We start from the raw sequence: 22,201 nt of genomic DNA, 5'->3' as shown, positions 1-22,201 counted from the left end.
AGGTTTAATACAAGTGTTGTAAGTTTTAATTAGGGTAGTCTATGAGCTTCCCCATTTAGTACCGGCTAGTTTTTTCAAAATTGAGGATCTTTTCTCTACTTTTTCTATAACAGTACTCACATGAATGAAAATTAAATGGGTTAAAAGTGATAATGTGAACCAATTTTGGAAAAGTATGTTATAACTCAAAATTTGAGTTTCCACATAGAAAATGAAATGGAGAGTGATTAAGAAGATCCAACGAAGATCACTTGGCGTGAGGCTGAGGAAATGTTAAATTCATTTGTGAAATTTGCTTTTTTTGTTCGTATTATACGGAATGATTTTTTTAAAAATGAATACTTGAAGCAAAAGAACCTTTGGACTTAATATTGGATGTACTTCAATCACTGGAAGCTTTTGCTTCGAGATATCGTTTGAAAGGAACAAACCCCTTTGCATCTTTACCGATTAAAATCAAATGCTGTATTGCATAAATTCACTCAGATCTTCATTTTGTGCAAAGCGCTTGTTTCACTGACAGATGATGTAATGCTTTGGTTTGCTTATCAGAAAGCATTTGATCACTTTTTATTGGATAATGTCTTTCACACATTTCCTGCAAAAATGGATTACATCAATTGACTATTTCATGGAATATCATTATTTTTGGTGTATATTAAGATAACTTGAGACTTGAGAGTATATTTGCAGAATCTGCAATTTTTTCATGCGTTCGAGCAATTAAAAAAATAAATTCCTGCATTATTTTCTTTAATCTAATAATCTAGCATTACTAAAATCCCTAACTTGTTGCATTATCAAACTTTTGTTATATCTGCTTCTACATCTGTGATGATGTTGAATTTTGCCCCCATTTTGAATTCAGTCATCGTATTAATAATGACAAGGACCATCCTATTCTACTTCTTTCTATTTCACTTGGGCCCACCAGCGGCCGAATGGTAATATCGCTAAACACTGGTAGTTCGGTCCGAGGTTCGGATCCCACGAACAGGCTGGCTGCATGGGCGTTTTCGTGGTTTTTCCCATGTGTAACGTGTATACGAGCCAGTTTCCCTTAGAAAGTCCTTCACAAAGGCATCTCTCCCCTTTGGCAGATAGTCCTCGAGGCTTTGCCTTAATTACAGAAACCAAAACGAAACCATCTATTTCATTTGGTGATATGCTTTGATTAGGTATCAAACACAGCATATCTTTATCTGCAAAAAATTGTGCTGTTGAAACCATGAACATTATATTTCACTTGTCATTTAATAGTCCTAACAGATTTTCTGTATTCTGTTAATTCATATTAACTTTTATCTGCTAATGTTTCCAGTTAGGAATATTTATTTAAGAGAAAATTCTTAAATTAATTATTTTTCAGATCATTTATTACACTGGTTATCATAAATTAAGGAAAAATCGCAAAAATCACGATTACTGAAAAAGTTACATGTAGAATTTTATGAAACTTACCCACAATATACAACACATAGTAAGGTATCAAATAACATAAAAAAAATTATCAGACAATTATGGTAGTATAGAAATTAGCACATGTATAAAATGAACAAATCAAAGATGTCAGTTTGCTATAGTAAAAGTACCTGCAATATGGAATATAATCGCCTCTAGAAGCAATACAGCACTTTCAGCAAAGTGCGAGGCTTTCAATTATGCGGTCTATCAGTTCCATAGGAAGCGAGAGCCATTGCTCTTGCAAAGCAGTTGCAAGCGGGGCAAGGGTCTAAGGGGACGGATTGAGAGCAGCTAAACATCTCCTCAAAGCATCCCAAATGTGCTCGATAGGATTCAAGTTCGGGGATTGAGCTGGCCACTCCATGCGCATAATTGTTTCCTGTTGAAGATAATCATATACGATGCGAGCCCTGTGTGGTCTTACATTGTTGTCCTGTAACAGGAAAGCATCATCTATTGCCCCGGCATATGGGCGCACATAAGCATCAAGGATGTCATCTCTATAAACATGAGCATTCACGGTTTCCCTTGGAAAAACATGTAGGTCTGTACGTCCACCCAAAGAGATGCCACCCCAAACACAGACACTGCCTCTTCCATGTATGCATCTCTTTCACGGATGTTTAACAGATGATAACAGGTTCCAGGTTCTCTCCATATCAAATAATGCCTACTATCGCATTCTAGACTAAACCTGGACTCATCCGTAAAGATAATAGCCCTCCATTGCTCAGGCGTCCAGTGGACATGTTGTTGTGCCCACTGCAAACGGTCCCTCCTATGGCGTGACTTAAGCAGCACGCAAATGGTTATTCGCCTCGCATACAGACCACCTTCATGAAGCCTTCTATGCACAGTTGACGTTGACACCAACCTTCCAGTGGCTGCAGCAAGGGAGGATCTAAGAAGAGTTGGAGTAGCGGTTCTATTCCTGAGTGCACATAATGTCAAATATCGGTCATCGGCACTCGTAGCAGTTGGCCGTTCTTGGATGAACCTCCTAGGTGCCGAATCTGTGATTTAAAATTGCCTCCAAAGTCTATGTACCACAGAAGGACTCGCATTTAGCCATCTGGCCACTTCTGTTTGACTTTGTCCTGCCTCTAGTCTCCCAATGACTTTCTGTTGTAGTTCTGCAGGCAAATGATGCCTGGAGATCATTGTTACGAACTGGCTATCTCAGATTTCTAATGTCACTATCACAGTGAAATATGTGGGCTTGCTCTCAAACATGGACTTTTATGTTGCTCGCAGATGACGTATTCCGGGTGCGCCACTAATTTGCATATTGGAGTTTTACTCAGCTTCTTTTACTTGGCAACATATTCAAATTTTACACGGTTTGTCTTATTTTTGAGGGAGTTATCGCTATTTTTGTGATTTTTCCTTAATTTATGATAATCAGTGTATTAGTTATTTATTGTAAACAAATATTTTGGATGATGTACGATTTTTTTCCTTGACATATGACTCTCGGAAATAAAAAATGATTAAGATTATTTAAATAACTACTTGATATTAATTAATTATATCCTGGAGAATACATTTATCAATGTAAAATGTAAACATAATCATTAGTGGAAGAGTTAGATCTGAGTATTTCCAAACGAAAATATGTTACACAAAATTATATGGAACTTAATTCTTTTATTATATTTTTCACTTAACTAGATAGTACTAGAACTGAGAAAGAAAGGGGTAGGAGAAAAGCAAAATATTAAAATTCTAACTGTGATTAAATTAGGAAGGTAAACACTCAGTTATTATCTATATAGGCACTCTAAGCTGAAAATAAAAACTTCTTGGTTATAAAAACAATGTTTATGTTTACATGCTTAACCTCTGCCAACATGCTTGCTTAAGCATAATTTTTGCTTAATGTAAAATGCATTCTGAATTTATTTAGAATTATTGGCAGTCCTTTGCAATGTGAGTGGCCAACAGACATATCATTGCCATGGACGTCTTTTAAATTTTATAATGGTGTACCTATTCGAGATGTTGTTCCAGAAATTTGTGCAGATGGGGCTGACTTGCTAAAGGTATGGGTTTTTATAAAAATTTTATGTATTCTGAAATATTCACTAAGTTCCTGCAGTTTATTTTTTAACTTCTTTTTTAATGTTATCTAGATAGTTCTATAGGAAACATATAATATTATACTATATTTTAAATTTCAATAAGTGTCTTAATTTGTTACTCTTGTGTCACGTTGCTCTTCCCCCCCAAATTACTGAACTGTTTTCTCTTTATGCAATACCATCAACAGTTTTCAAGTAATTTCTACTGAAGATTGATTTGATAAATAATTCTCAGGCTTTCTCTCATATAAATATGTCATTAACTTGTTAATAATTATTTCATAATTCAGTGTCTTTAAATTGGTCACTAATTACTTAGTTTAAAATAAGTAATAATTTTAAAAAGTCACATTATGAAACTTAGCAGAATTTTTAAGTGTGAGAATCTGATGTTACTTCTCTTATTAGATTCAAATGGGTAATAACATTTATTGTTATATATAAATGTTTTTTTGGAGGGAGAAAACAATGTTTAGTTACTTATGTATAAGAAGAAAGGTAATATTAAAAATGGCAGTAAACAACTTACTGTTGTTCTTGTCCAAAAAGCATCTCTCTGAAGTCAGGAAGGATGTTGGGATTTCAGTACTGATTGCTATGAGATTGGCAGGAAAGAAATCTTTGAGAAGTTGTTGCAACGTATGGTTTTGTATGCCTCCCTGCATAATTTTTTTATTATTATTAGTTTACAAATATTTTCTTTATAATTTATAACTGTAAATCTTTCATTGGAAGATTTTTAAATTTGTTTCCATTAAATATATAGAGAGAGCCTTTAAATCAGTTATAAAGGAATCAATATCATCTTTGTCTTTCGTTCTTCTTGTATGCTTAACATACTATATTACTTCATGAAAACAAATAGCTCAACAGAATTGCTTCAGCTTTATCATGATGATTTCCAGGCAATACATGGCAGATTCATTTCAAATTTGGCACACTGACTTTCATTAAGTACAAATTTTGATTTCCTACAACCACCATACTCCAGATGCTTGCAGACTCCCTTTAAAGTACTAGTCACTTTTGAGTGCTGTATTTGAGAGAACTTAAATATACATGTTTTTTTCACCTTGAAATTTCAACTGCGAATATATACAACCTGCCTAGTCATTTAAGATTATCGAATGTTAATATAGAACTTCTTAAAGGGAATACAAAGCACGTCTAGTAATACTCATTGAAAGATATATAGCTAGTCCAACATCAGACAAGCTTGTATAAAAAAAATGACATAATTATACATATAAGAAAAGAAAATAGGAAAAATGCATAAATTATGTATAAACAAAAGAATTCTTCGTTTTTCAATGATTAGGTATCATTTGTAAACTGCTATTAATTTAATTACACGAGACATCCTTTTCTTGTGTAGGTCTATACTTAAAAAGTTTCTTAGGTACTAGAATATTATTATACCAGTATATTAGTACCAGAAGATATTTTATCAGTGCACTTTGAAATTTAGTGGATTTCGAGATAGCATTAGTAACATCAACATCCGACCAACAACATGAACCTGTATATATTGTATATTAAATTTTCTACAATATTTCAGAAGATTTCCACGATAAATGCTTGATTCAGATATTTATTTGAATAATTCTTCAGCAAGAAATTTTGAAATGGAATCCACTCCAGTGATCTTACCATGTATGTAAAGGAAGATTCACACTGATAAATAAGATCACAGGTATGTAAAAAAGGGTTCATACTGACAATCATTGTTTACATAACCTGTGATCTTATTTATTTTAAATTTTTTTACCCTTAGCTCACGAAACTGCACTTTTCTTTTTCAAATTAGAATTGTCAATAGTAAAGGCACAAATTTCATTCTGATTGCATCATCCATTTTTAGTGGCATTAGTGGCATTTTTAACTTCTATTGGGGAAAACTAGAAATAGGTTCTTAATTTTAATGAATCCAAATCTTGAATGATTATTGAAATCATTCAATCAAGAGTAATATGATGAAGAAGGCAGCCAAAAAAATCATTTGATATTAAATGTTTTTAAATAAATCAAAATGTGAAATCTCATTTAAAGAAAAACAAATTTAAGATAGAGTTTTAAATTAATGCACCTATATTTATTAAAAATATATAAATTAAATTAGTAGATGAAGTACATAATTAAATTCTCGATTCTTGAGGTTAATTTTCTCAAAGTAATTTGACAAACATATTTTAGTAAGAACAGATTTCAATTAACAGTTCAAAATTTAATAACCAGATCTAAATAGTTTAACTGGAGTCATGAGACAGCATTGATAAACAGTGGCATGAGTTACTTAAAACATCAGTACATATTAGTACTATTTTATCTATGTTCAGGATTATTAAAATGATTCAAAAGTTAGTTTCGAAAACTTTCAAGAAAGTGCAGCTGGCCAATAACTTGAAAATTATGGCAAACTTTGCTGAATGCTCTACTGGAAAACAACCACTTTTATTTTTTAAAAAGTATCTTGTATTGGACATCAATAAAATAAAACTTTGAATGTAAGTATGTAAGATGTAATGACCTCTTAAGATCTGAATGATGAAAAAATTCTAAAATTCCAGTTTTGAAATTTTAAATTGTTTTGAAAATTCAAGTGAATCCTTATAAAAAATAAAGTGTAACTGATAATCCAGTTAATGAATTAATGGTCTAATGAATAAATTCAAATTATTTAATATTATATTTTACCTTAATATGCTTGTTGTCATATTAGTCATGTGGGTGGGAAAACGAAATATTTTTTTTTTATGCAGAAAGCCTTATTTGCAAACTTATTTTAAAATAATTTTTCTTTTTGGAATAGCAGTTTCACAGCAGGATGAGCTGCCCTATTATTCTTTTCAAGGGAATGTGTATGACTTAAAAATTGCTACATTTATTTTTCGAATTCGTTCTTTATTCTTCATTCAAATCAAAATATTTTTACATTATTGTTCTCATAAAGGTTTATTACATCTGCTAAAACCATTCAACAGTTATAAAAAAAGGAGGACATTAAGAGAAAATATTTGCTTTTCTGTCTCAAAAAGAAATATTCATTTGCATTTTACAATAGTTCCAGTTTTCTATACCATAGGAATGTATTTTCTTAAATGTAAAAAAGAAATAATAAGAATTATATAATTTATATATAAACTGTAATTCTTATATAAAAAATACAAAATTCTCATTAATATGCTTCAGTTTTTTGCCCCCATCTCAAACCTGTTTCGTTGCTTTTGAATGATGTAAATATGGACTTGCAGTTTTTGGAAAATCTAGTTATGGCTCTTGAACATTCTTGAATTCCAGTATCTAGCTCTTACTGACATGAAGTTTGGCCATCCCTTCGTTGTAAACTTAAATCATATTATGTCAAGACAGTTTTATCAGAAGTTGAATAGCATAAAATGGCAAAATTTGGGTGTGTATTTGAATGGATTAATGCAATAATATGGGGGATGGAACAGAAATGGAAATGGGTGTAATTTCTTACTTAAATAAAACTTCTGTTCTAAAATTGTCAATCACCAGGGTCATGATAACTTGGCTGCTGGCTATTTCCTGTTGAGTAGATGTCCAGTGGTAACTGCTGTCTTTTCTTCTGGTCTTGAATGTACTAATGCTTAACTACCTTCGTTTGGAAGCTCAGAAGACGATTTGAGGCAGTGCCTTAAATAAGGGGAAGCCATGGAAAGTTGTTAATATACGAAATATATTGCATACAAATATATTGTATGTTGCATATACAAAATATATTGCATATGTATTCAGTTTTTGTTTCCAAAAGAAAGTATTAATGCTAATAAGTTATGTAATTATGTATAGAAACCTTCTATTGAAAAAATTATTTTAAAAAGTGGGAAATCACATATCTTAACTTGTAGGGAGTCCCAAAATTACTTAAACCAGCTTTAGTCAAAATCACCTCTGTTTGATCCTCAAATGTTATTTTTACACAGTATTAGTTAATGTTTCACTCTACTGAAAATTAAAAATAGTAATTTTTAACAGTAGTACGAAATTCTAATTGTTTTTAATTGCAAGTCTTAACAAAATGTTAAATTTGCAGTTAAAAACAAAAGTTGACTAATTTATTATATTAAATTGTTTATGAAATTTGGCTTTAGCAACTTTTAAATTAATTGATGTATAAATATATATTTAAATTTGAATGCTTATTTATGAATACCACAGTGTAAATGTTAAACTCAGAAGGATTTTAATTTAGATCATAGTCTCTGGTTTTTAATTTTGTATATATCTCCATTTATTTAATGTAATTATTTAGTCTTATTGAACAGTTTTCTTTATATGTCTTTAAGTGGTTTTTTTTTTCCCCCTCTTTTTATAGAATATGTTGCTGTTTAATCCTGCAAAAAGAATCTCATGTTCCGAAGCAATGGAACATCCCTTTTTTAAAGACTATAAAAAAAATTTGCCAGATAATTTTAATCGCAATTTCCTTAAGAGGTTTAAATCCAGAACATATAAAGTAAGATCATTATTTTCAAATTTGTTTTCCAAGGCAAAAAGTGTTACTTATATTTGAGAATTTATGCTTTTAATTTAAAAGTTTTATTAAAATTTCAATAGAAACTAAATATTTTTCTCTTTAGTCTTGTATTATTTAATGTGAAGTTTATTAATGTATGAAATGTTGATTAAAGCGAGGACAAGGAACTATTATAGGTATAGTTGCAAAATATTGATTGAATGTTATAAGAAATTATAACATAAATGCTGCTACTATTTTTTCATTGTTCTATGCATTTAAGCATGTTAAATCTAACAATTCAACAAAAAATATTATGTACTTTCAAAATCCTAAAAACAACCTTATATTTAGCGTAGGTATAATGAAACACTCAATCGATTTCGAGGGCAGCTAAAGGTCCCTCCTCATCAGGAGAAAGAAATACTTAGAAAGAAGAAAATAAAGGAATCACAGAAACACGTGGTCGTTATCAGCACTGCATGTGGTTATAACTAGATTTTTAATAAGAATTGCACTGGCCGCCTACTTTTACTGAGCCAGGCTATCTGATCAAGCATAAAGGACAAGAAAAAATTAGCGAAGTTAAAATAGGGAGCAAGGGGCAAATGCACCTTACGCTCAAAATCTGAACTTCAAATAATGGAAAGCAACCACTGAACGTATTTTTATACCCTCTGGTAGTACCAAACGTGAGGAGGTAACGCCATCTATCGGCAAAAATAACTGAATTAAGATAGTAAAATTTTAAAGGCATTAGGAAGGACTGGATTGGACTAAACCTGCTAAATCTTTGTGAATGTGAAAAGCCTCAAGAAAATCCAATTCACCTATGGAAGAAGCCTTTTGGATAATTTTTGCAGACCCAAAATCAAAATTATGGTTAAAAGTCCAACTATCATACGCTATGGAAGACTTGTTAATTTCGCCTTTTCTGACATAAGATTCATGTTCCTTGATACAAAACTTCAACGCTCTTTTTGTTTGGCCAATATATCTTAAACCACAGTGACACGATATACTATAAATTCCCCAAGAATTCAAGCCAGAAACACAATCTTTTAGAATCAAAGGGTGAATTTTATTAATAGGGGAGAAACCGACTTGAAAATTTAATTTCTGGAGAATCCGTGCAATTTTATAGCTAACAGAAGGATAAAATGGAAGCACGACAAGGTCATTAATATTATTTCTAACAGTGGAATGTCTTCTTTGATGGGAATCTGAAAATTTTTTAACGGCTTTATCAATAATCACGGGAGAAAATCCACGGTCAATCGCAACTGTTCTCAAATAATTAAGTTCATTGGTAAGCAAAGATTCAGAGGAACAAACTTTCAGCGCGTGGAATACATAATAGTAAAAAGAAGCCATTTTTTGCTTAACAGGGTGGCATGACTTGGCATGGGGTGGTAAACAAACTGCAAAGGGTTTACAGTACACAGTGGTGCTAAAATCAGTTTCATTGCGGATTATAAGAATGTCGAGGAAGGGGAGGGAATTGTTGGATTCAATTTCAAGAGTGAATTGGATGGCTGGATCAATTGAATTCATAATAGATAGAATCTCGGATAAATCCTCTTTATAACCGTCAAAAAGTGCGAAAGTGTCGTCAACATATCGAATCCAAAGACGAAAAGATAGTTTATCAAATAATTTCATCTCAAAATAGTGCATATAAATGTCAGCAAGTACCGGACTGAGAGGATTACCCATAGCCAATCCTTCAACTTGACGAAAATATGCATTTTGGAAAACAAAGTGGGTTTGACTTAGAGAAACTTTAGTAAGCGAAACTAACTCATTAATTTCAGTATGTGTGAAGTGAAATTCCCGAAGCCTAGTTTCAAGACAATTTAGTGCTCCATGGACCGGAACATTAGTAAACAGAGATTTGACATCAAATGAAACCATAATGGAACGAAGTAGAGAAATATTTTTAAGTTTATCAGTGACTTCAACAGAATTTTTTTACAGTGTGAATATATTGTGAATATATTATGTACCTTCTTTACTGAAAGGAGAAAATCTTCAGATTTTATTTTCAGTTTAAGTCTGCTTTTAAAAACTGAATGTTTATACTTAGAGAGCATTTTAATTAAGCTTCAAACTTAATTACAATTCTTTAAGTATAGTATTTTATTTTTACTGCACATTTCTGCAATACAATTCCAGTTGCACCCTACAGTTGGAATTAATAAGGTTTACTTATTTCATTTTTTTAGGGGTCTTCTTGAATTGTATATGTACTAAACTATCCTGTTTTAGAATGCTATCATTTCTGAAAGGCTTTCTGCTAAATTGCATAGATGTGCTGAGAGAAAAGCAAAAAAAAAATTTTATCGTAATGAAAAAGTAAGGCAAATTATAAAAAAGTATGGTACATAGCTGACAACATTTGCGACTAGATTGCATAGCTGTTAAGTGAAAGAAAAACAAAAGTATTTTCACTGTAAAGGAAAAGTAATGCAAATAATGAAATAATATGTCATAAGCTTAAAAAAGTTAACAGTGCTTAATAATTATCAAAGTATTTTACTTCTGAAATTTTTAATTTTTGCCTTGCTTATTTGGAAGCATTTATTTAAAATTTTATATATATATATATGTTTTAGGTATGACAACCATTCAGTTACAGAAAAGAAGAGTGGATGGAAGTGCCAGTTATTCATAGCAAGAGTTTTAACACGTTTTCAAAAAAAATGAGGGACATAGTGCTTTTTATGAAAGCATTTTATTATATTCATTCTGTTACAATAGTTATTTGTTGCAAAATGTTAGTTTATTTTCTCAGTCAGTTTTGCTGTTCATTATTGTTGTGAACTAACTATATTGTGTCTGTTACTTATTTGTTTAATTATTAACCATTAGCAAGTTATCATTGCTATTAGTTCATATATTTAAATATATCATATTTAATGATAAAAAGGGCTATTTGACCCTCTGAGCAGTGTGGGATTTTAAATCTGTATTTAAACAGCATTTATTAACTTAATTTTTATAATTACTTATCTTAATCTCTATTTTCATAAACTTATTCATTAAGATGACATTTACATTATTAAATGTAGTAAGAAAGCAAAATATGTTAAATTATAAGCTAATATGTGCCAACTGACAAACATCTTATAACCGGATAAAGCTAGTCATGCTGCTTAGAGGGTTAAGTCTGATAAGTATATGTAGAAAATTTAATGCTTTAGTAAATAATTGACAACTTATATCTAAACATTAGTTTTACTATATTATACCTAAGAAAAATGAAGTTATATGAATGTTATAGGGAGTCTTTAAACTCTGTATGAGAAAGCTCAGATTATTCAGTTGCATACTGAATTTGGACATGTGTATATATATGAATCAATATGAAAAATAGTATTGCATCTTGGAAATACAAAAATGTTCAAGGAGGTTTTTAATTATTATTTATTACTATTATGATTATAAATATACAAAAATTAATTTCTATGTGAAGTAAATAGAATAGGTAATATCTTGCATAGAAATCTTCTGTTACTGAAGGTTATAAATTATTTAAGCTATCTTTTCTATAAAAATAAGTTTAAAAAAATCCAACTTATATATTGTGTCTTGTGTAGTAAAAATCAGTTATATATCACTTTGTAACTTTGTATGTCTGATATGTATTTGTAATTTTCTTGCACATTATTATTTTTTTCTTAATCTTGAAAAGTTTTTTAATGCCTGTATCTTTTCTTTCTTATATTGTTTTAGTTTATGTATTTGTGTAATAAATTAGTTTTTTTTTTTATTTATTTAACTTGTAGCAAATATAAATTACACAAAGTATTGCACTGCCTCCACTTTTATGTATCACATTTGTAATTTTAAATTTAAAGCACAGTAATTTTTATAGTGATATATGCATATATTATTTTAATTTTAATTTTTGTTAAATATTTTTAATTTTTATATAATTTATTTTTTAATGGGTACATTAAAATAAATTTTTATGAAAGTCAAATCATTTTGCATTCTGTATTTTCACAATATAAGCTTCAGAACAACAAATTTGTTAACTTTATATACTGTCTCCCTCTATGTATATGTGTGTGTGTATATAATGAACGAAATAAACTAAGAAGTAGAACAGCAGGAATTTTTATGACGTAGAAACGTAGATTGTAGATCTGTAATGTAGTGCAAGAATTTGATTGTGTAGAATATTAATCTGTAATGAATAGGAACTTGGCAGCTGAGATAGATGAAATCTTCATTTTTACTTCAATAAACATGTTACAGCCACTAACAACGTGACACTTACTCGTACTTCTTTCGAAACATTTATTAGGAGTGTTCAAGTGAAGAGGTACGAAACAACACTATGGATTTACTGAAGTCTTTATTCACAAGTATTCACCAGAGGCCTGAACACTACTATCCCACTGTTTCACGAGCCAAAGGATTCGTTCTTCCCAGAATTCCTGTAGCCGTGACAGGAGCCAGTCCTCCACTGTGTCCTTCAGTTCGTCGTCCAAGTTGAAGCACTTCCCTTTGAGATGTGACTTCTCACCAGGTCATTCACTTTGTCTATAAGGTCAGCCACGATTACCGTGTTTGCATGGCCTGGTCTCAGGTCATCAATCAAACACTCCAGGCCTTTACAAAAAGTGGCACTCCACTTTCTCACTTAACTTTTCGAATACAGTCTCCCCCATATACGACCATCATTGAGCAATGAATATCGGCTGGTTTAAACCCTTCCACAGTCAGAAATCTGATAACACCTCACTGCTACTCAGTTCTCAAATTTTGCAATGTGATTGCCATGATGTCCTCACATGCAGTGCCACATCAATTACACGGAACACACAACTGCCAGCTTCTCTCATGCGTTATGTGTGGGTGCTCATGCATATGCACATCCACACTGGACATTACATTAGCATCCTTAGGTGTCTCACTACGTTATGCTAAAGTGGCATTTTCAAATTTCAACCGGTTTGTTTGTTATGACATTTTGTACCTTTTCATTTGAACAACCCTTATACATTTTTTTTATAGCTTAGAATAGACAGAAGGCAACAGTCCAGTTAGGCCGAAGTGTAGAAAGCACATACCTTGCGTTCAGGATGAAATCTGAATTCAGAATCATAAATGTTATGCAAGAATCATATAACATGGATTAGTCTCGAAATGATGCACTGCAAAAAGAGAATGCTATTTTTAGAACACAGAGGGGGAAATTAATTTCAGCATTAAAGAGACTATTGCTAATTTAAATTATATTACACACACACACACACATATGTGTGTGTATATATATATATCAAGAGATAATTAAATCAAAAAAGTGATAAACTGTATAATGGGTAGAAATTAAATCAAAACTGAAACATGAAACAAAAACAAAAAAGAATAACATAGTAAACAATTGAAATTTCTTTGGTCATTTTCATTCAGATCATTTTCAAAATAAATTCATAAAATAAATCCAAAAGTGAGTGTAAAAGTAAACTAATTTAAAGCAATATGGCAAGGTCGTAATTTTTTTTTTTTTTCTTTACATAAAACTGTAAATTTATTGAAAAATGTTAATAAAAATTACAATAAAAAATGTTTAATCAGCCGTGCGAATCCACTTAAATAATATAAAAAATTAAACAGAGTAATTATAAGAGAGTAAGAGTATAATATTAGAGTTTTTGGAATTAGAAACTAGAATAGCAGTTTAGTAATCTTTTATTTCTCACAGTGCATTTCTATGCCGATTTCCTTTCTAGCAAAGACTATAATAAAAAGAGTACTGAAAAATTCCCATAGCACACTGTCAAGTGGAAGTTTCCAGGAGTTTTAAATTCTGTAACTGCATTATTATCTTCTATCAGTAGACTGAGGCCAATTAGAAATTCATATCACTCACATTGACAGAAAAAAAGCTCTGTCCTTTTTTTTTTTTTTTTTTTCTGAGCTAGCAGTGCTGTAGATATCAGAATAAAAAACTGCATGTCAGAGTTTAACCTTCAAACTAGTTCTGAGACGTATTTCTAGCAAAAATTACCAGTTGCTTTTCACATCCTTCAGTGTGATTTCCTTTATAAAAAGCTTAAACTAATAAAATTTGTTTAACAACAGATGGAACTGCCAATCTTAATCTGTTTTTAAAGTCTGAGTTATAGGTAGATTTTTTTTCAAATAAAGAGTGCAAGCAAGTGAAGCAAAAGAATTCAGGCACTAATACTGAATGTGAAATTATAATTATGCATGAATATAGTAAAATTAGTAATGCTTTTCAGTTACTTATTCCAGCCTTTCTTAAATTTTAACTGAAATCACTAACTGCAAAAACAAATGCAGAATCACTTTAACAATAATAACTGTCTAATTTATCGAAAAGTGACGAAAACATTGACATTTCTTTCTTTCTTTTTTTTTTTTTTTTTTATTTTTTTTTTTATTTATTTATTTAGCTTCAAAAAATGATATTGCTGAAAATACTGTTGCATAAATATATTACTTTGGAATTATAAAGTTGCTATCATTTGCTTTCTCTTCCTCTTTTCTGAAATTTCTGTTAGATGATTTGAACCTAGGTTAAGCTGCATGGAGCTGCAATAACAGAAGTTTAAGTTTTCATAACTTGGTTAAATAATGTTGCAATTTTCTACTGTTTTAATTGGTGTAATTTTCTGTAGAAAAAAAAGCGGCATTTAATTTATGTAATACTTTTCATGAAAACAGTATAAATATCATTAATAAAAACGATGTCTTCCTTCAAGTAGAGTTTTGCTTGATTATATAATAATAAATCAGTTATACATATTTTAAATAAGTTTTGTTTGCATTTAAATCACTAGCTTAGATCCCCCCATTAATTCTGAAATTTTAAATGAAATATGCTTTGTTAAAGGTTTTTAGGACATTTGTTTTTCCTGCAAGTAGCTAATTCATAATCTTACATTAAAAGACTAATTACTGAATTAATAAGATTAATTCAGATGAGGCTGCATTTATGTATGTAGAAATTTTAGAAATTATTTAAATTAAAATTGATGGTATTGCCTTGATAAATTGAGAGCTGCATCGTTTTAAAAGTCATCTTGATCAAAATTATAGGTATTATGAATAAAAACAAAAATTACCTGACCCTTAAATGTAATACAGTAATATTTTAGCGTAAACTTATAATGAGGCATGCTTTTGTTTATTTGTTGTGTCTTAAATTTATTTACTAAATCTACTTACATATATTGACCCAATTAATTAAATACAATGTGATGTAAATTTATGTATTGTATATTGTTGAATTTTTCAAATAATCATCTCTGAATACTGTAATATTTGTGATCTCAATTATATCATTTAAATATTTTATTTTCAAGTATAAATTGTCTTATATGTTACATTTTATTCATGTATTCTTTTTTTGTTAAAGGACTATTTCTAAATACACTTCGTATCCAGGGAAATATTTTTTATTCATAATTTATTTCAATATCATTCATAGTTTATTTTCAATATCATCTGATACTTTTTGAATTCATTTGTATTTTAAAAAACTCTGTACATTAAGAAGCCATAGCTTTAGCATGTCAGTTAGATAAATATTGGAGTTAAGAATTATGCATTGATTTTCTGATAGTCAGTTTCATGTTGTAGCCATGTAATGAAGTCTATTTTTATACTGCCAAATGTTTGCTACCTCTTGTTGAAAAACATTGTTAGCAATAAGTTAATAAATTTCATTTGTATACTTCTCTCTCGCACTCTTTTTTTTTTTTTTTCCCCTTGTGATTTTTTAAACATTTTAACATTAAATCAGACTATTTTAAATTACATCTATAATTCATTTAAGCAAAACATTTATTTATTTGCATGTTAAAATTTACTTCTCCTTCAAAATCGTGTTGTGTGATCTTAATCAAGTTTATTGAAGAATAGTTGTCACACTAATACTAAATTTTGTTAAATGTGTGAACTTATTTTTACAGGTGTTTGGGTGAGGAGATAAATGATGCTATGGAAGTAAAATAATATTTTATTTCCTTACATGTAAAATTTTACTTATTTTAAAAAACTCTACAATCAGTTAAACGGTGCATAGTCAGTTATTCTATACTGAGGTAAATAATGTATGCCATAAAAAACATTATTGTATTAATTACAATGGTTAAATTTTTTATATAAATTATTAGTTCAATAAATTGTAAATCTCGTGAATTAGATCCTTTGTAAATAATGTTAATCAGAAACAAAGTGCCATATTTTTTAAATATAAACAACCAAGAGAAAAATGCTCACAAACAAAACTGCATAGGCAGAGCTTAGTGATGTCATAAATGAGAGGGATTAACCTTGTCTTCTCACAATGTGTTCTCACATTTTACACTATGTGTAATTTACTATTCTACTGAAAATAACAATCATTTCATTATTAATGTAAATTAGCATTAAATTCTTAATTTTAAATTTACATTTCTAACAGTTAAACTTTGGTTTCCCTGACAATAAGTGTAATAGTCTGAAAATAGTAATCTTACTAAAATAAGTCATATAATCGCTTGGTGTTTGTCCGAAATATTTGCTAAATATCTTTATTTCTCATTTCTTTACTCTTCAAAATATCAACATTTGCCATGCGCTGATGATGAATGTTGAATAAAAATACTTTTTTTTTTACATTTTAATCATGCTTTATTTTTATCTTAAAATAGGAAAAAGCTTATGTAACAGCACAGGAAAATAAACTGTTGACCTTAAAACAAACAGTATATTCTAAATGAGAAAAGAAAATAACACCAATAATAAACTTGCTTAATTTTCTGATTGATGTTATAAAATATTATTTATTGCAACAACTTAAACTCTTATGACGTTTGAACTGCATGAGAATTGCTTGCATTTACAGCTATATTTCATTACAATGGAACACTTCTTTCTTCTCAGCTTCATGGAACTCTGCTTTCTTCTCAGCTTCTCATTTCGACTTCCACCAGAACATATCTGTGCTTGTCGACATACACTGGTGATGGTCCGAATCTTTAAGAATATTCGGTCTCCTTTCACTAACATATTTGGTATGTGTTAATATTCTCAAGTTTTGGTCTTTCACAGTAACACAGCATGTTCTGATATTTTATAAAGATCTGCACTCTGTGGCCTTATGGCCTTTACTTGTACATTTTACTTATCCTCTAGGGCAGGGGTCGGCAACCTGCGGCTCTTTAGTTCCATATGCAACTATTATTTATTTTATTAAAAAAAAAAAGCAGAAGAACTGAAGAAAAGCATCGAGAATTCAATCGGGATTGGACATAGTTGTTCACTTTCATATTCAACTCAGATGGCCTTCCGACTTGTCTCATTTGCCACGGAAAATTCGCACACAATAAGAAATCAAATTTAGAGAGACACTTCACTAAAAAACATACTCAGTTTGCTAGTAAATATCCAGCCGGCAAAGAACGAAAAAAAAGCTGTCGACGAGCTCAAAAAACAAAAACAGCAATCAAGTTCCATGTTAAGTAACTGGACGCAATCCACAAGTAATGTTAATCTGGCAAGCTTCACGGTATCATTAGAAATTGCAAAAAAACGGCAAACCATTCACAGATGGTGAGTATGTCAAAGATTGCTTCATACGTGCATCTGAAGAATTGTTTTGCAATTTCAAAAACAAACCAGAAATATTGAAAAAAATCAAACATTTGCCACTATCCGCTAAAAAAGAACAAGATAGAATAGCTAAAATGTCTTCAAATGTAACATATTTGCAAGTAGAAGATATTCAACTTTCTTCTGCCTTATAACTTGCTATAGATGAGTCTTGCGACACGGCACAAGTTGCCCTTTTTGTCAGGTATATGTCTTCCCTAGACCCAAAAGAAGAACTTATAGGATTGCTACCACTCTCGGGACAAAATAGAGACAATAAGATCGATTTAAATAAAATCGTTTCAGTAGCAACTGAAGGAGCCAGAAGTATGACAGGAAAAAATAAAGGGCAACAACGATTCTTCAGAGCAAAATAAACCACAAAATTCTTACGTTTCACAGCATAATACACCAAGAAGCGCTTTGTGCCCAAACATTTCTGGCCGAAACAGTTGAGGTCATGAATTTGGTAATCAAGATTGTTAACAGCATCTTGAAGAAAGAAGCACTCTACCATCGTCAGTTTAAAGAATTCTTAAACGAAATGGAGACTCAGTATTCCGACGTCCTTCTTCACAATAAAGTGCGATGGCTTTCCAAATGAAAGGTGTTGAAACGTTCTGCTTTGTGCTTGAATGAAATAAATACATTCCTAAATGAAAAAGGCATTAATCACCCTGAATTAGAGAACGACAAATGATTGCAAAAATTTTACTTTATGGTGGATGTCACAGCAAAATTAAATGAGCTGAATCTAAAACTGCAAGGAAAGGGAAACCCAGCCTATGTTTTGGTAGAAGAATTGGTTTGTTTTGAAGAAAAATTAATTCTCTTTGAAAAAGATATTCAAAGCGGTAAATTACTTCATTTTCAATTTCTAAAGCAATATCGCGATAAAACCAGTGCAACTGTTGACACAAATTACTTCAGCACAGTTATAAAAAAATTAAAGATGAATTTGCTGACAGATTTTGAGCAATTCAAAACTAACAGCCCACCAGCGGCCGAGCGGTAAAGTCGCTGAACACTGGTAGTTCGGTCCGAGGTTCGAATCCCGCGAACGGGCTGGCTGCATGGGTGTTTTCGTGGTTTTCCCCATGTGTAACGTATATACGAGCCAGTTTCCCTTAGAAAGTCCTCCACGAAGGCATCCCTCCCCTTAGGCAGATAGCCCTAGCGTGCTTTGCCATAATTAAATATACCGTACACCGTCAAAACTAACAAAATCACTCTAGCATTCATAGTAAATCCTCTCAACACAAATAGTAACGAAATCCACATTGAGCCATTTGGAATTGATACTGGATCTCTAGAAATGCAATTGATCGATTTAAAAAGTAAAACTTTTTGGGGTGGAAAATTTACAGAGATGAAAAGCAAAGGTCCAGGAATGTATGTACGTAACGCAACAAAAGTGGACAGCTTTAAAAGAAATGCCGCGAGTTGAGGGACTTATATTCGACGCATGGAATAGCCTTCCAGATTGCTACAGTGAGGTGAAGAAGTTGGCATTTGGAGTGCTGACGAGAAAGGTTGGTGGTAGGATCTCTGCGCATGCGCTAGCAACACAATTTCGCCAAGACCTCGTAAATCGCCAAATTTAGTCGCGGGTTGCGTTTCCTAAGGAGAAAGTAAAAATACGCAGACATGACTAGCATAGATTAATGCTGGTCGAAGTATAGATTTATATAAGAGGGGTTTATTAGAAGCGGGCATATGACTGCTTTTGCCAAGAAGCAGTTGATGATTAGATGACAGAAGCCAAAATATAGTACCACAGGGAATAGGAAATGAGAGAAAGAGGGGGTGACCACTGGACGCCACAAGCAGAGAATCGAACTTAAAGCCCAAGACCAGGAGAGGCAGCAAGGTGTGGAGTGTCAGTTGTTTATATTAGCAGTTCCTACATCACGTGACCTCCGACGTTTCCGAAATGTATCTCATTAGAAGTTGTCTGCTTACATCTCAACTCTTCTGTTCGCGAAAAGGTTTAACCCAAGGAGGTTAGAATAGAAGGAGGGAGGGTTCGCAGTTTCCTCCACTATCGGGGAATGAAACTCCGCCGAACAAGCGGCGTCCATGTTTGTGACTTCAAAACATTGCATTACGGCAGTGACATGTACGTGTTTCTAAGCTGTTCCGTGCATTTATTTTCCAGTAAAGATATGTTAAATTTATAATGAAATCCCTCGCTATTGTTGAATTTTTGTTTTAAAGTAATAAAGATGATATCCATAATTTACTATGTACAGCAAATTATTAAGAAATAGTTCGAAATCTAAATGCATGCGCATAACATTAAAGCCTTTAAAAAATGATGTTTCTGCATATTTCACGAATTTGCTTAGGTTAGAAAATAAATCTTAATAAAATAAAACAGATTTATGTGAATTCATTGATTTCAGTTTATGCGCATTTCATATTTATTAAATCTCAAAGAAACTGTCTTTAATTAAGATGAATTACAGAAATACACCTATATAAGTTTTTGGGTACATCTTTCCACATGTTCAATTGTGTAAAAATTTTACTTAATTTTATCACTACACTGCGCAGAAATTTGTAAGTTTATACAAAAAAATTTTAACAACAGAACAGTTTATCTTAACTTAAAAAAATGAATAATAATTAATATATAAAGAAAAGCATTGCTTTATTTAACACCTTTACAATTAATAAAAATAGTAACAACTGATTTCTTACTTTTCATGAAAGTTATAAAACGAATTTACTAAAACGTTCAAATTATACAATTTAAATCCTACCATATAGCATTGTGTCTTAAGGAACGAAGATACCAGCTATAAACAGAAACATTAAAATGTATTTAATATATTTTGATTATAGTTATATTAAATAACCTATTTTAAGTCCTTTTTTTTCACATCTGGAAAGAAAACTACATAACATTGTGATATTTTTGACATAGTTGTCATATTACATAAAAAAAGAAAATTAATACTTACGTGTGAAAAATAGTGCCCGGAATATTTTTCGAGAATCTATTTGTGCATTAATATGCAATACAAGCTGACATGCTTCAAAAAGAAAAGAAAAAAATGTTGCAATGACAGACTTCCTTGCACAAGTCATGGTGATAACAGGAAGATGGCCGCCAAGCTTCACCGTCCGTTTGAGTTGAACCTTCCCTCCTTCTATTCTAACCTCCTTGGTTTAACCCAAGGAGTGGTTTAACCACGTTGTCTGTTGAATGCGGATGCGGAATTAGGGAGACGCAAAGTAAAATTTGGAGCGATGTGCAATTACAGTTTTAAAAATTTTTGTCGTGGTTCCTTCTGCGAAGGTAAGCATTCAGCTTTATAATTTTATTTGATTCATTTCTATTACTCGTTTTATATGTAGAATTTGCTGAAATTAAAATGAGGGGAAATTATATTCCCTTTTTTGGTAGTATGAAAGGAAAATATTACAAATTGTACATGTAATGTTACTTTATAAAGAAGTTGAAAAGATGTTTATAAAGATTTTTTTTTTTTTTTTAATAGGAATTTACCGACATCATTTTGTCGAAGACTCAAAGGAAAACTCCGACGGTGATCCAACAAACATTACGAAATTTCAAGAAGCCGTTCATTTTATTTATATGCGCAAAGTGAAATTTACCCAACAGAATTTGCACGACAAATTGACGCAGATTCTCACCGACTTCCTAAGATTAGAGGTATAATATATTTTAATAGGTTTTTTTTTTTTTTTTTTTGTTTGTTTGTTTTGTTTTAATTCGACATAAAATTGTTAAAAATATACTAGTGCATTAAAGCACAGCTTATTCTATTTTTCAACTGTAATTGTTGTAAAATCTGCACAGCTGTGCAAAAGCAATAGAAATCTGAAATTATTAATTTTAAGTTATATTTCAGATGTTCTAATAAAATGATCAGTCTGAATTAAAGTCGGGAATGTGAGAAAAATTTCATCGATATGTTATATTAAGTTAAAGGCTGTTTACGCTTTTATGTCTTATTTAACTTGTTATGTGAAAGAGAATAAAATGACATTTGTATATCTTATCTTGATCTGAATTGGGTGCCCCTTGTTTTTTGACACCAAGATCGGCGCCAGGAAGGCACAATTTCAAGATGGCCGCTACACAAAACCAAAATAAGAAGTCAAAGAATTGCACAACCTCTGTGTCCATTTATACATCGATTTGTTTTCACTTAAAAAAACATCCTAGAATTGCACAAATGAGGCATTGCGCACTGCCTTAAATTTGTCCATGTACACATAAATCTATTTTCGTTTAGGGCAATTTCTGTCAAAAATATTGAAGCAGCAGGTTTGAGCATGATTTTTAAACATGAAATTTATTTATTGCTTATATTTAGAACAATGCATAAAAATTTTTTAAAATTAGTAACTTACCATACTCCGTACACTCGTACACTATTCAAGCAACTCTTTTGGATGATCACATAAATGCAATAAAAATTTGGAATTTACTTTAGAGGGCCATGGGATCCAAATATTAAGCAACGCTTTCACACAAGATACAAGATGGAATGAAGCTGAACATACAAAATGGTATGAAGTACTGCAG

The 22,201-nt window shown here is 31.1% G+C and overlaps 1 protein-coding gene and 1 long non-coding RNA gene across 4 annotated transcripts in view; one reads left to right on the top strand and one right to left on the bottom strand.

Annotated features, from left to right (window-relative positions):
• LOC118180084 (cyclin-dependent kinase 4-like) overlaps window positions 1-15,744 on the top strand; it is a 66,544-nt gene extending 50,800 nt beyond the window's left edge. Inside the window, exons 7-9 of the mRNA XM_085807745.1 lie at window positions 3,371-3,506; window positions 7,885-8,025; window positions 10,641-15,744. Of these exons, the coding sequence (XP_085663871.1) occupies window positions 3,371-3,506; window positions 7,885-8,025; window positions 10,641-10,646 (283 nt within the window). The 3' untranslated portion in view covers window positions 10,647-15,744. The remainder of the gene's footprint in view (window positions 1-3,370; window positions 3,507-7,884; window positions 8,026-10,640) is intronic.
• Window positions 1-22,201, bottom strand: part of LOC146999563 (uncharacterized) — a 113,040-nt gene that overhangs the window by 73,109 nt on the left and 17,730 nt on the right. Inside the window, exons 2-4 of one of the 3 annotated variants that reach the window (XR_015038542.1) lie at window positions 13,107-13,190; window positions 7,027-7,202; window positions 4,052-4,204 (exon numbers count right to left, since the gene is read on the bottom strand). This is a non-coding gene — a long non-coding RNA (uncharacterized LOC146999563). Of the gene's footprint in view, window positions 1-4,051; window positions 4,205-7,003; window positions 7,203-13,106; window positions 13,191-22,201 lie in introns of those variants that run through there. The other 2 variants (XR_015038543.1, XR_015038541.1) reach the window with 2 other exon arrangements.

This window comes from Stegodyphus dumicola, chromosome 1 (genome assembly GCF_044657685.1).
Source record: "Stegodyphus dumicola isolate Sdum_Otavi_A_Nest chromosome 1, ASM4465768v1".
Classification (NCBI taxonomy): Eukaryota; Metazoa; Arthropoda; class Arachnida; order Araneae; family Eresidae; genus Stegodyphus; species Stegodyphus dumicola.
The sequence above is the reverse complement of the archived record's forward strand: the minus strand, read 5'-3'. Positions and strand labels throughout refer to the sequence as shown.